Below are 14,158 nucleotides of genomic sequence, written 5' to 3'. Positions count from 1 at the left end.
CCTTATATTCGGCCCTAGCCTTCACAGAGTTTGTTCTAAATAATTTCGTCTTCTCCCTCACTGTGTTCATATCTCCTACGGCAAAAGCTTCTTTCTTCTCCCTAAGACACTGCCTAAGCTCGCGATTGATCCATGGTTTTGAGTTTGCATACACTTTTGTCTCTTTTGTTGTAATAGCACTGTCCTCACAAAACTGCAAGTACGATGTGATGGTGTCTGCTAACTCATCTCCCCTTCCCTCACAAGAGTCAAAGAAAACTTGCCAATCTGTTGCTTCAAAACAGCCCTGCAGCGCTGCAACATTGTCACTATTCCATTGCTTAACCTTTTTTACAACAGGTTTCTGCCGTCTTCAGTTTCTGCCTATACGTAGGTAGCAGATGTATTACATAATGGTCTGACCTGCCCAGGGGAGGTCGCTGCCTAACACGAAAGGCCTTAGGTATGTCGCCATAGCACTTATCCAGCGTCCTATTCAGTCGAGTGGCACAGGTTATATACTGATGTAGGTTGGGCATCACGCTATTCAGATCACAGGTATTGAAATCGCCACACACAAACAGCAGGTCTACTGATCTACTTAGTGCCGTGTGATAACTCTCTTAAGACAGCAGACGTTGGTCAAAGATGCTGTCTGTCGCCTGGACTGTTTAACACCATTTTGAAGAACATGATATGATAGACTCTTCACGAACTTCACACTTATATCTTCATAGGTGGCAGGAGGCTAACATGCAGTTTATGCTTTGCAGACGATAATGATCTGAATTTAGACATCAACAGCAAATTGCAAGAACTCACGAGTAGACTACAATTTCAATCACATATGGACTAGAGACCAGTCCTGACAAGATCAGAGTCACGGATCACACCAACAACTACAATAGACATCAACATAGAAGACTCGCAGCTTGAAGAAGTAAACAGCTTTAAGATGACAGTTCCAGGACAACTATCTGCGTGAAGATGGCGACAGCAACACCGGCCATAGTCTAGAGCAGACCTGGGCAAACGCCGGCCCGCGGGCCGGATCCGGCCCGCCTCCTGTCTCTGACCGGCCGCCCGCCAGTATATATACTATATATTAATATATACAGTATTGGGTAAAATTGAGTTAACTATATTAGTCCGGCCCTCTAAAACCATCCCAATTTCTCATGCGGCCCCTTGGGAAAATTAATTGCCCACCCCTGGTCTAGAGAGAACCTGGCGCAGTCCTAGCATCAGGTTTTCTACAAAGTACAATGTGTACAAGTCCCTTGTCGTACCAGTTGGCTGTGTGGATGATAAACGTGGACTTTGCATAATGGTACGGAGAACAGAATACTTAAAAAGCCTGTAAAGGCTGGCAAGGAACATAAAGCTAATTAATTATAATTAATTACCTTATACACGGCTCACGGCTCACCCTTAGGACACCAGGAAGTCCTACTTACACAGTCACGAGGAGTCAGGTGACCTGATCTTATCGTGTCGCTCTTGTTGCACTCGACTCAGTGACGTAGTGTGTTAGGTGACGTTCCTATCTCCGTTTGTGTGTGCGCGCGCATGTACGTCTGCTGTTGCAAATCATCTTCTAAATAACCATCTCAGAAAGGAGATTTGTCCTCTTATGTTCACATCTCCCGATATGTATGTATGGTGGACAGGTGGACAGGTATGAGTGTGCTATACCTCCCCACAAAAAAGCATACATAACGTTGTCACATCTTTTGTGACATCACTGTCACGTTCTTTCATCCATCTTCCTTACCCCCGACCCTCCGGTTCATACTGAACCGTTAACCGGATCTCACAGCTGACGCCAGACAAGGAACAAATGATTGAAATGAAGAAAACGAAGCTGTCTTGTCGTGAACTTTGAACATTGATGATTGGTTGAGTGTCATGCTATTAATCTTAATGTCTAGTGCTTTACCGACTGTTATGAGTCGAATATTAACCTGCCACAGTATGTTGTGTTATATAGGTTTGTGATGTGGTGTTATTAACTTGTTGCCATGACAACAGTATCTGAGGAATTGGAGCTCCACCTAGTGGCTACCTCACTGAACAGACCTCGCTCTCGCAGTCTCGTGTATTACCAATGCCGGGTGTCATACTCACCGTTACAATGCCTGTCGTTTTACAGGCTACAGATGCTTTACCTGAATACAAAATAGTGAAAAAGCACAGAAAGTAGCAAAACACCTCATGGCGAAAAGTCTTCGTCTTCTTTAAGAAAGAAACATTTTAATTTGCGTTTTGCAAACTTTTCAAAAGAAATTCATCTAAAGAACTCACTGTAACGGACAACTCAGTTCGTCCCGAGTTCAGAATCAAAGGCACACTATTTTTAAATGATTATTACCTTCTCTTACACCCAACTTCTACCCCCACACAACGGATTTCCCGTCCACGTGAACGCATTTCTAAGAAATGACAGACGTCAGGTGCGACACCAGGGACTAGGAGGCGTGTCCAAGACTACCTATAAAATGAGAGTGATGACTGTGAGTGACCCATTGCATCTTGTTCGTAGGTGAATTGCCTCCTGCTTCATCTGAACCTGCAGACCAGTCATCATGCGAGTCCTTCTCATCCTTTTGGTCGGCCTGCTCGTCGTGGGGGAGGGGACGTGCGTGTTTCTTGATTTGTATAAGGGTAAGTTGATAACACCCAGTGTAATGAGCATACTTCTTTAACGAAAAAGTTTTAGAATGAGGAACCTTAAAAGCTACATGTCTTCTTTACTAGTAATAAAAGAAAGATAGAAATAGAAAGCAAATAAAAGCAAAAGAACATAGTAAACATTTTGCTATCGAGAAAAGCAATGTTTCTAATTATGTTTGCTTTCTTTGGGTCTTGTTGTTGTTGTTGTTGTTGTTGTTGTTGTGTGCATTACGGAGTGGCAGGCAACAGGAGAGATTACCTAAATTTTAATAAATGCATAAACTACAATTTCAAAGCCACCTAAGAGTGTTTACTTCAGCTTTACCCAATCATTAGCTGTAAAACTTAATTTATAAATCAGCTGAAGAAAGTGAAAAGTACTGACACAAGGCAATCGCTGGTCTCGGAGTGTAACTGTATTCGCAGAAAAGAAAAGAATGTTAAAGAACTTAGTGCAACAGATAGTATAGCAATACCTTTTTAGCAATGTTTTTTTCTGAAACATACCAAGAAAAAGAAAAGCAAACAAAACAATGTCGTTCTGTTCATTGCTAAACCAACTATAAAAACATTATAATTATGTGTATAATTATAATTTGTAGGATATCAGGAATGATTATTTTTTCATCGTTTTTATCGTTAAAGATGATAGATTTTGTTCACTAAGTGCCGTTGAGACATCATACAGTGAAAAGTATAATTTGTTCAGACATTCAGCACACCTGCAGACAGATACTGTCTCTCATCACTCAATATGCAATTTTTGGTGGAGAGGACATGAGCGGTCCTGAGGCCAGTTGTTGTCTGTGGCGAGTGTAGTTGTCCGGTAAACTTTGTGTCCGTACGAGCTTTGCTGAGAGTAGCGCTGAGTGTGGGAGGCTGTGTTCTCGAGTTAACATTTTATATATGATACACTATTTTGCACTTTTTCTGTTTTTCCTTTCAGAAAGGTCAATGCCGTCTGAGCGTTCTCTCTCAATAGGAGATAGGAAAGCCCCTGTCATCGGTAAGCACTTTGTGATACGTAAATAAAAAACAATTTCAAACACAAAAACAATCAAAAGTAAACAAAGTAATAATGTAATTAGAGAACTATCTGTAGACACAACCTTGCCGCCGATGTCTGACCGGTCGTCTCTTGTGTTTAGCTTCACACAGACATGGCCGCTCGTCTGCTTCCTCAGAATGTTGACCTCATACATGACGTCATTTGTCATTACTTTGACGTCATTCACTACTTTGTTTATACATATATACTATCTATAATTTTTTTAAAATATCTTGTAGATATTTCACCTTCAAAATCTTCTAACTAAATGATGGGTTAATAAAATATATTTCTAGTTCATCTCCCTTTCCCGCTTTATTCTTTGTTCATTCATTCATTCAATTATTTGCTTGTTAAATTTATTTCATTGCTTATTGTTAATAATTGTATACACTAAATTTTTCTTGGTCTCTCTTTCAGTAAAGCCAGCTCCGCCTAGTGGATCGCGACTTGGCCGTAAACGTCGTTAGGCCAGGAAGACTTCCTTGCCGTCACCAGCGACCTGACTTAGTCGTGGAGGTCACCACAATTCAGTCAGCTGATTGATGTAATTTTTTTCCTGCTCTTTCTACTTATTTTTTTTTCTCGAAAAGCAAGAACGATGTTCAAGAAAATAATCTCTTAAAACATTTGTTTCTACAAAGTGAACTGTTTTTATCCACTATGATACTGCCAGGGATTCTTTCAAAATATCTTGATAATAAAAACGTCAGATGTTCCCTGTCTCTGTTTCATTTCATACGTGTGTGTGTGTGTGTGTGTGTGTGTGTGTGTGTGTGTGTGTGTGTGTGTGTGTGTGTGTGTGTGTGTGTGTGTGTGTGTGTGTGTGTGATCTATACCTTTTAAATAGAAAATGAAATCACAGTGCCATTCCTTGTAGAACACTACAGCAGACAATTTACAAGTCTTCCAATATCACCTTTTCAAACAAATATAAAAATACAAAAATATGTATAAATTTTCGATTTCTACTGTTTTCACCACAGCAAAAAAACAAACCCAAAATCAATGAAAGATAATTGTGTTGAAAATTTTCTTAATAAGTTAACAACAAACGGCAGAGAGGCATTCATGATGCGATGTACAAATATTGAGTCTGAGGGTGCATACAGTTTGACATTATACAACACAAGATCTAGAGGAAGCAAGTCAACAACAACAACAACAACAACAACAACAACAACAACAACACTCACTGTTAGGGAGGGGGTAGGCCATGTATATTGTGAGAGAACGCCACAGACAGGAAGTGTTCTCAATATTTGTGAAATGTTTTTAGTAGATGTGTCTCGTATCACAAAGACAGAAAGACATCATCATGGTCACTTAATGTATTAAATGAAGACACAAACGTTTTGCCGGCTACAGCGATGTAACGGTCATGTAACAGTAACTTCTACAGTAGAATTAAATTAACAAATAGTTTGATGGGGGGTCAGATGTCTGGCAAATGGTTCTGGGAGATGCTCGTCATCCAGACTTCAACTGTGTATGTTTGTTTGTTTTGTTTTTAGGAGTGCTAGTGTTTAGTGAATAATGATTAAGTGAAGTAGGCTGGTAATTTGCTAGTAATCCTCGCGTAGGATTCAATGTGATTACTTGAAACAAATAATATAATAGTAACAACAAATAACGCGATCAACTACAAGCACACACACACACAACACAAAACACACACACACAGAGACAATAGCAATCATATCCAAAGATATGTGTACACCTTCTTAGCACAGATTTGTTCCATTTTTCAGTCATCTTAAATATATAGTTATTCTATCACACCTCAAAGTCTGTGAAAGAGGGAAAGTCTTCGGTTAGACAAAGTTTATCCGAGCATGCAGTGTCAAAAACATCTCAGTTGAGAGTGCTCTAGGAATAAACGCAGGAATAAACCAACAAACAAATCAATGGATTTCATCAAGCAAAGAAATACAAGAGAGGATAACTGAGATTCTTAACACAGACGACCAAGTTTTCGTTGCTCTATTGGATATTGCCAATAAATATAATAACACAAACTAAATGCCAGCCTACAACATGAGAAACCTCGAACAGGGATTGATCAGTCAGTACAGTGTGCCACTCTCATGGACTCGGCAGTTCTCTGCTTTCTGAAGAGAAGACAATAACAGCTGGAAGAAAGGAACCAACCACAGTAACCGACGATGATCTTCTCTTACCTCCCCTAACCCTAACCCCTTTCATCTTATTTTCTTCATGCATCAAAGGTCCCCAATCCCCCAGCAGCTATAGTAAAATGCTGTTACCTACCTTTCTCTGTCTTTATTAACAACAACAACAACAACAACAACAACAACAACAACAACAACAACAACAACAACAACAAAGGGCTAATTAGAACAGTCATCTTATGACAATCATCTCACCGGAAGCTGTAAAGTTCTGACGACTATGTAGTCTTCATGTTTGGAGTGTGGTCTATCATACCTTTACTTACAATTCTAAAGATGGCGCTTGTTTAAAATATTATTCCCCGTCTTAAGGACTTTCTGATTCTTGTACTCGATGTTCCGTGAATTGTGTGAGGTCAAAGAATATGTCAGTCGAGTCGCGTCCCTTTTCGAGCAGAACTTTCATTAGTGAGGAATGATGATGATGATGATGTCTATTTGTAATGTGGAGGTATCCATTCAGAGGAATGGTTCCACTTTGTAACTTGGCACAGGATCTTGGAGTACATTGGCCACAATTCGCCTCAGGAGAGTTTTCTTCAATATTTTATTTAATTAGCTTTTTATTGCATTCAGGCTCAGAGCTGCATTACTACTAATAAAGAGCTAATGATGATTATATTCTTAAGCTAATAATATAACAATTATTAAAATTAAAATTACTTATTAAAATTATTACAAGCAAGGTAGCTTTGAGTTCTAATGCATTTAAATATAAAATTAGGCGATGAACTTAAAGGTCAGTTATGTTAGTAATATCAGTGATGTTTATCACCAATGATAGTAATGGTTTTATTATGTTTTTAAAATGTTGGTCATCTCTGTTAAAGACATTAGCAATGCATGTGGTGCTAGTCATTTGTTTTGGTAGTACGCATTGTGTAATAAAACTATTTAAAGATTTCTTTCTTTCTTTTTTTCCCGTTCATTAATCGAAAATGTTTTCATCGCTAACCCTGCATAAACAAAGGATTTAGCAGCTTCAAACTGTTCAAAATGATAAAAACATTTCTTACTATATGACTACCAGATCATAGAATGTAGCGCTTTCTCTGTTAATGGTAGTGGGACCTGTCGGAGGTGGTATCTACTGACCTGACTTTGTCTATACTTTTACTGCATTTTATTATATCCTTAAAGAGATGAACGATGATGTGGACTCGTTAATTTGCTTATGGGCCCAGACGGAGGTCACATAAGTAATCAATCCTTAAAAAACAAATTGAATTGTTTGCTTTTTTCAGATATTAGTAAATATAGGCGGTATAAAACTAACCTGTAAATTTTCACGTGTCCATAACCCTTTCGTTAATTCATTATCCTCTACGATTGGCACTTGCGATCAACGAGCTCGGGTAACAGTGTACTACGTCACGGTAACAGTGTACTACGTCACGCTAACAGTGTACTACGTCACGCTAACAGTGTACTACGTCACGTTGGTGCGCCATTCCCAGCATTGCCAACGTTAATCACCAATCAGAGAGATAGAACGACACACACACACACTCATTGTCGGTTGCATAGCGTTGTCATCTATTTCTTGTTTCTTCACCTGTCTTTATCATCTCCTCCATCCCGCGTTGTAGCGAGGACCTGATCTCATCGCCACTCGGGACGCATGCGGAATGAGGGATGAGCTCTTGGTTCGCGTGCATCGCACGATTGTCGTCAACTGACACACAACACCCCAGTGCAGAAGAGTCAGCTCCACACCTGCGTGGCTTTAGCCTGGTGGTCTTACAGAATCAACCAAAGGTGTCGAAACAGGAGAAGCGGAGCGACTGATGCAACTTCCTAGATTATACAGGCTCAGCTTGTCCTTAGAAACACATGGTTGACAATGGGTGCGTTCGTAAAGTCCATTAATGAGACAGCTGCTTGTGTGATATGACAGTGTGTGTGTGCGCGCGCGCACGCGCGCATAAAACTGTCATAATGTCAAGCTGTGTTGAAATAACGCTCATGGAAAAGCCGTGTGTCTAAAGCATGTTTAAATGATTCAATAGCGAGTGAGTGGCCGACATAGAAGCGAAAGCTTTTTATAATTAGAGATTAATTGTGACTCACTTCCTCAAAACAAGTGCTGTTAGTGTTACAGTCTTATAGTCATTTCACAGAACCCAGCTGCAAACCGCCCAGCAAGAACAATTAACGGTCACAATGCATCTCACTCACTCATCAACTTGTTCTAAAAGCAGAACCTTTTGACCTTAATGCACGATGACTAGGTCCAGTGAGGTTCCTGTGCTATAGTGATGCTCAAGCTATGCTCAGTCTATGCTCACGCTATACTCAAGCTATGCTCCAGCTATGCTCAGGCTATGCTAAGGCTATGCTCACGCTATGCTCAGCCTGTGCTATGGTGATGCACAGGCTATGCTCAAGCTATGCTCAACCTATGCTCCAGCTATGCCCCAGCTATGCTCACGCTATGCTCACGCTATGCTCAGCCTGTGCTATGGTGATGCCCAGGCTACGCTCTGGCAATGCTCAGGCTATGGTCACGAGACACTCAAGCCATGCTCCAGCTATGCTCAGCCTGTGCTAGGGGGATGCTCATGCTATGCTCAGGCTATGCTCATGCTATGCTTAGGCTATGCTCACGCTTTGCTTAAGCTATGCTCCAGCTATGCTCAAGCTATGCTAAGGATATGCTTACGCTATGCTCAGACTCTGCTATGGTGATGCTCAGGCTATGCTAAGGGTATGCTCACGCTATGCTCAGCCTGTGCTATGGTGATGCTCAGGCTATGCTAAGGTTATGCTCACGCTATGCTCAGCCTGTGCTATCGTGATGCTCAGCTATGCTCAGGCAATGCTCAAGCTATGCTAAGGCTATGCTCACGCTATGCTCCCGCTCTGCTCAGCCTTGCTATCGTGACGCTAAGGCTATGCTCAAGCTATGCTCAGGCTATGCTCATGCTATGCTCAAGCTATGCTCTAGCTATGTTCAGGCTATGCTCATACTATGCTCACGCTATGCTTAGCCTGTGCTATGGTGATGCTCAGACAATGCTCAGGCTATGCTCAGGCTATGCTGCAGCTATGCTCAGGCTATGCTCAGGCTATGCTAAGGCTATCCTCACGCTTTACTCACGCTATGCTCAGCCTGTGCTATGGTGATGCTCAGGCTGTGCTCAGGCTGTGCTCACTCAATGCTAAAGCTATGCTCAAGCTATGCTCCGGCTATGCTCAGTCTATGCTCACGCTATGCTTACGCTATGGTCAGCTTGTGCTATGGTGATGCTCAGGATTTGCTAAGGCTATGCTCACGCTATGCTCAGCCTGTGCTATCGTGATGCTCAGCTATGCTCAGGCTATGCTCAGCCTGTGCTATGGTGATGCTCAGGCTATGCTCAAGCTATGCTCCGGCTATGCTCAGTCTATGCTTACGCTATGCTCAGCCTGTGCTATGGTGACGCTTAAGCTATGCTCTGGCTATCCTCAAGCTTTGCTCACGCTATGCTCAGCCTGTGCTACGGTGATGCTCAGGCTATCTCCTAGTGAGATAATAAAGTTAAATTGAATTGAACTGAATTGAATGCACAGGCTATGCCCACGCTATGCTCAGTGTGTGCTCAGCCTGTGCTATCGTGATGCTCAGCTATGCTCAGGCAATGCTCAAGCTATGCTCATGCTATGCTCACGCTAGATAAGTAGATAAGTATTACTGTAGGTTCACAGACACATACTGATGAGAAAACATGTACTAAACAGACGAACTGAGTAGAGTGTAGTGGAGAATGATAAGAATAGAGGGATGTACGTAGAGAAATAAATAAAGTAAATAAACTCAAGCGGTCACAGTCCACAAAAACCTGAAAGAAGGAGAGGCTAATGCTTTAAAAGTTCTCGTGCTGTAGTTTGTTACTGTACTGATAACAAAAAAACATGCTTGGAATTCTCAAATACGGTAAACAGTAAGGCAATGAATAAACAGGGGAAGAAACTCAGTCCGACTAGACCATCGTTGTGATTTTGAATTCTTTCCCTTTGACCGCTTTTCGCCTTCACATTTTTCGATGCAACTTAATACGATCTTTGAAATCCATGTGATTCCCCTAACAACAGGTGGCGGTCTATCCATGTGATCCACCCAACCACAGGTGGCGGTCACGGGACGACTGAGTGAATAATAAATTGGATAAATCTTAGTTTAAGACTGAGATTTATCTGAATAAATTTGTTAAAATCTGAGAAAACAATAGTTTTTGTCAAGGAATATGTCCACATAATAAACTGTATTATGTTTTGCTACATTGTGGGAAAGCACTTTGATATTTATTACAGTATGAAGAATGTAAGACGCGTATAATAAAGAAATTCATGTTAGATGTTATCCCCTAGGTGAGCAGGATACATTTGTAGCACAAAGAAATGATTTCAGGCTAGGTTGAACACAAAATAGTGTGTTTATATTTTTAGATAACACGTAGCATGCACGTACACAATCGCGTACATAAACGAACACCAGCACACATTTATTTTTATTTGTTATTTCTGTGTAATTGCAAGAAGTATATGAAACATTGGGAGAAAGAATAGATAATTGCAGTTACAATTATGCTCTTTGCTGAGAGTGCACATAACAAGAAGTATTACATTTCTGCAGTTTTTTATGATCCACTCGCTCCAAGAATGTAATCATCATAACTGTAGTTGATGTTCGTCGCCGTTATCGTCTTCACTTGGAGCAGACGACACAAGGAAACACTTTTCCAGCTTGGTAAGGTGGGCAAGGGAGACTACCGCAAATACCAGTGGAGTAATAGAACAGTCTGCCGTTCTCGTTCTTGTCCGACGCCATGCGCGTCTGCTGCTGCTTGTCGATGCAGATGAACTGTGAGGCTCCCGGGTGAGTGTTGTGTCCTGCCATAAGGTACCCGGAGTACTCCAGCGTCCACCCGAGCTGGCAAGCGTTGGCAGCGGGCACCATGACGACGGTGGGTCGTGGGGTGCGACACACGGCACACAGGGGGTCAAGATCGTGCTGGGCGAGAGGGGTCACTTCTAACTCTGCTCCTACGATGAGTGTCACGTGGGGTGTGCCCGGGTTGTTTACTAACACAGGCTCCAAGGGCAGACACAGGGCGTTGGCAGCTGCTCCGGTCTGGTCATGACTAGAACCACCGATGATCCCTTGGAACAAGAGACAAGACGGTAATAGGGAGGAGTAAGCATGGTAAAACTGTGCAACTATTACTGTACTTTGTAGAGTGCATCTACCTACGTGAAGGTAAGCTTACTGTTCTGTGTGAAAATATTAAAGATTAACCTACAGTTGACTATGCAACGAAGAAACAAAAGCAACCGTAAAGTATTCAGGCATCCTTCCTCCTCCCTCTATCCTCAATGCAAAGTGACCTACAGGCAGAAGCACTTTCCCGACAAAGCAGCCAGCCAGCCACTCCTTGTGCACACGAACACGTGAGGTCCCAATATTTACCTGTATAAACCATTTCTGTATCATTAGGGCATCCTCCGTGACCACAGCGTTCATACACGGATCCTGTAGACAGAAAGTAGAGTTAAAGATCAACTAGAGTTAGACTAGAGTTAAAGATAACCTAGAGTTAAAGTTTACTAAAGACCTCCACAGGTTATGACGTATGTGATGACGCAGTGTCCACAATGTCCTCACACGCACGTGACAGGAACTAGCGTAGAAGATATGGTGATAGCTGGGGACCAGTTGACAAGTATTGTGAAGATGACAAAGGACAATTTTGACTTCAATTGTGATTTTACCAGACAACATAACCCGCGTTGCTAAAAATAAGCGACAGAAGAAAGTCTGCAGGCGACATACCTGAGCTCAAGATGGATGGAATGTTCTGGACAACACCAGCTTCCACTGTTCTGCCTGCAAAATCTGAGCCCTGCTTACTGGCATCTTCTCCTGGCAGGTCGTCCCGTCTACTTCCGGCGTCTGCTAACAAAGATTTGGCTTGCAGCATGTCAGAGCGAAGGGCAGATAACTCTCTTCGCATTTGTAGGGCTTGAAACTGTGAACGGAGACCTTGTATTTCGCTCATCAGCTCCTTTAACTGGTCTCCATGCGGACTGAAATCACAGCAAAGTCATTTAATGAACAACCTGAATGGTTTGTGTTTTGTTCAGATATCAGTAGAGATAGTTGATATGAAGGTAATCTGTACATTTCAGCGATTCCCACCTGATTACAGTGTACTACGTCACATTAGTACACCATTCACCTCATTGCCAGCTGTCAACACCAATCAGAGAGAGAGAATGAGCGTACTTTGTTAGCGGACAATTAATTAACGGATGGGTTGTGGAGGCTGAAATAGGTTATATTTATATCTACTATATTTATATCGCCTACATCTACTGATATCTCTAGAAAATCAAAACCGTTCAGGTTGGTCTTTAAGGCTGAAGCTGATGAACGCTGTTATATATATATATAATATTTTAAAAATTGTAAAATACGTTAGAATATCTAATACATCCACAGACACACAGAGACCAAGATTTTAAATTGCGTTAGAGACAACTAGAACACAGAGACCAAAGGTATGAATTACATAAGAAATTATATATTTAAAAATCCACATCACACAGAGAAAGATACTAAGATTTAAAGTCTGTACATACAACTGCACACATCCACACACACGGACACACACACACACACACCTATTCTAACATCTGTTACCTGTCATCAGCTGGTCGAATACACAATATCTCAATGTCAGAGGAAGACTGGGAAATAAATACAACATTTTTTTGAATGTTCTTTTCAAATATTGTATCTCAAATTAGAGAAAATAAAGTTCGCTCAAGGATACTTTTTGTCTAACTGGAATACAAGCTAACCTTTACAGACGTTCTTTTCTCTTTCTTTTTTCCTTCTTTCTTCGCTATTACCTTTTATTTCTCTCTATTTTTTGTGTTCCTTTCTCTTTCTTTTGTTACTCTTCCTTCTGACCGTTTGTTTTCATTCGGTTTTGTTTTTACTGTTTTTCTTTTTTGCTTTATGATATCGCTCTTTTACATTTGCTATATCTTCTCTCATTTTTGTATGTCCTTCTCTAGTTCTCTCTTTCTCTGTTCGTCTCTCCCTCTCTCTCATTCCCTCCACGTTCCCACTGACGTTCGTGTTACACATTGACCTTTGTGACCCACACTGACCTTTGTGACCCACACTGCCCGCCAGCTTTGAGCTCCGTCACTGTCCTCCTCAACACCTCGAGCTCCGCCTCCATGTGACGTAACTTCCTCATCTCCACACCGCCTACGCTTGGCTCTAGCGATGACGACACGGCGTGGCCAGCTGTGACGTTTGCATCCAGGCTCATGGTGTAGAACGCAGGAAGTGACGTCAGTACGTGGAAAAAGACTAACTTTGCTTTCGTCGTCATTGTCGTCATGGGCGTCTCGTCTTTCTTCTTTTAGTTTCAAAATTTCTTCATGCAACAAATATTTGTAATCGTCCTTCCTTCTTTAACTCCAGGAAGCCTACAGAAGACAAATAATTCAAATTCACTTGGATAGCGAATCAAAGATTTCTGTGCAAATGAAATTTAAGAAATTTAATTTTTTTTTAATTAGAATATGTAATTGTAAAGACGTCGTATTGTGTTTTGTCCTTTAAATATTTCACTTTTCTCGCCCCACTTCCCAAAAGAAATGGCAGAAATTTACAGACGAGTAAAGCATGTATACGATGTATTTATAAGCATGAGATATGTCAGAGATTTAACAACAAAAAAGTGACAAAGATATATTTCTCAATACAAGGCAAAACAGTTGATGACCAGGCTACCTTACCTTTTTTGCGTTTGTAATCTTTTGGATAAATTCCTCTAGGTTTCAGAGAACTCGGAAGATTTCTAAGGGTCTCCTGTTGCGATGTGGGATTATATAGCAGAGAGGGTGTGTGTACAGAAGAGTCTATCTCTACCTGAAAGACAAGGTGTAATACTGAAAATGTCATTCATCTGTTTGTCACTGATAGACACGATAAGAATCGTTTTCATGGCGATGTTAAATTTTATTTATCTTACAAGCTACTCGTGAAACATCTGTTAAAGAACAGTAGCCATCTGTGCATATCTTTTCCTTGAATAACTGGGGCCAGCGGCGAGTTCTCTCTAGGATTTTCATGTAGAAAACTAAAGAAGATCCTTTTCATTAATATTAGAGTTTCTGACAAAAGCTGCGAGAGGACAGAACCAGTTTGAGAGAAAAAGCAAATACTTATGTCTATGAAACAAGGATGATGTTTTGGTTTAATTTT

At 41.1% G+C, this 14,158-nt stretch overlaps 1 protein-coding gene and 1 long non-coding RNA gene across 2 annotated transcripts; one reads left to right on the top strand and one right to left on the bottom strand.

Annotated features, from left to right (window-relative positions):
• The first annotated feature begins 2,512 nt into the window (after positions 1 to 2,512).
• LOC112572338 lies at positions 2,513 to 4,418 on the top strand. Its single transcript, XR_003100975.1, has 3 exons — positions 2,513 to 2,643; positions 3,599 to 3,658; positions 4,121 to 4,418. It is a non-coding gene; the product is annotated as an uncharacterized LOC112572338 (long non-coding RNA).
• Positions 4,419 to 9,657: 5,239 nt separating this feature from the next.
• On the bottom strand, positions 9,658 to 13,832 carry LOC112572065. The gene is made up of 5 exons (XM_025251586.1): positions 13,690 to 13,832; positions 13,051 to 13,377; positions 11,705 to 11,958; positions 11,342 to 11,404; positions 9,658 to 11,034 (listed from the first exon to the last, which is right to left on the bottom strand). Exons 2-5 carry the CDS (start codon positions 13,287 to 13,289, stop codon positions 10,580 to 10,582), a joined length of 1,011 nt encoding a protein of 336 aa, XP_025107371.1. The 5' UTR covers positions 13,290 to 13,377; positions 13,690 to 13,832; the 3' UTR covers positions 9,658 to 10,579.
• Between the last annotated feature and the right edge of the window lie 326 nt (positions 13,833 to 14,158).

Source organism: Pomacea canaliculata, linkage group LG9 (assembly GCF_003073045.1).
Source record: "Pomacea canaliculata isolate SZHN2017 linkage group LG9, ASM307304v1, whole genome shotgun sequence".
Classification (NCBI taxonomy): Eukaryota; Metazoa; Mollusca; class Gastropoda; order Architaenioglossa; family Ampullariidae; genus Pomacea; species Pomacea canaliculata.
This window is presented reverse-complemented; position numbering and strand designations above follow the sequence as displayed.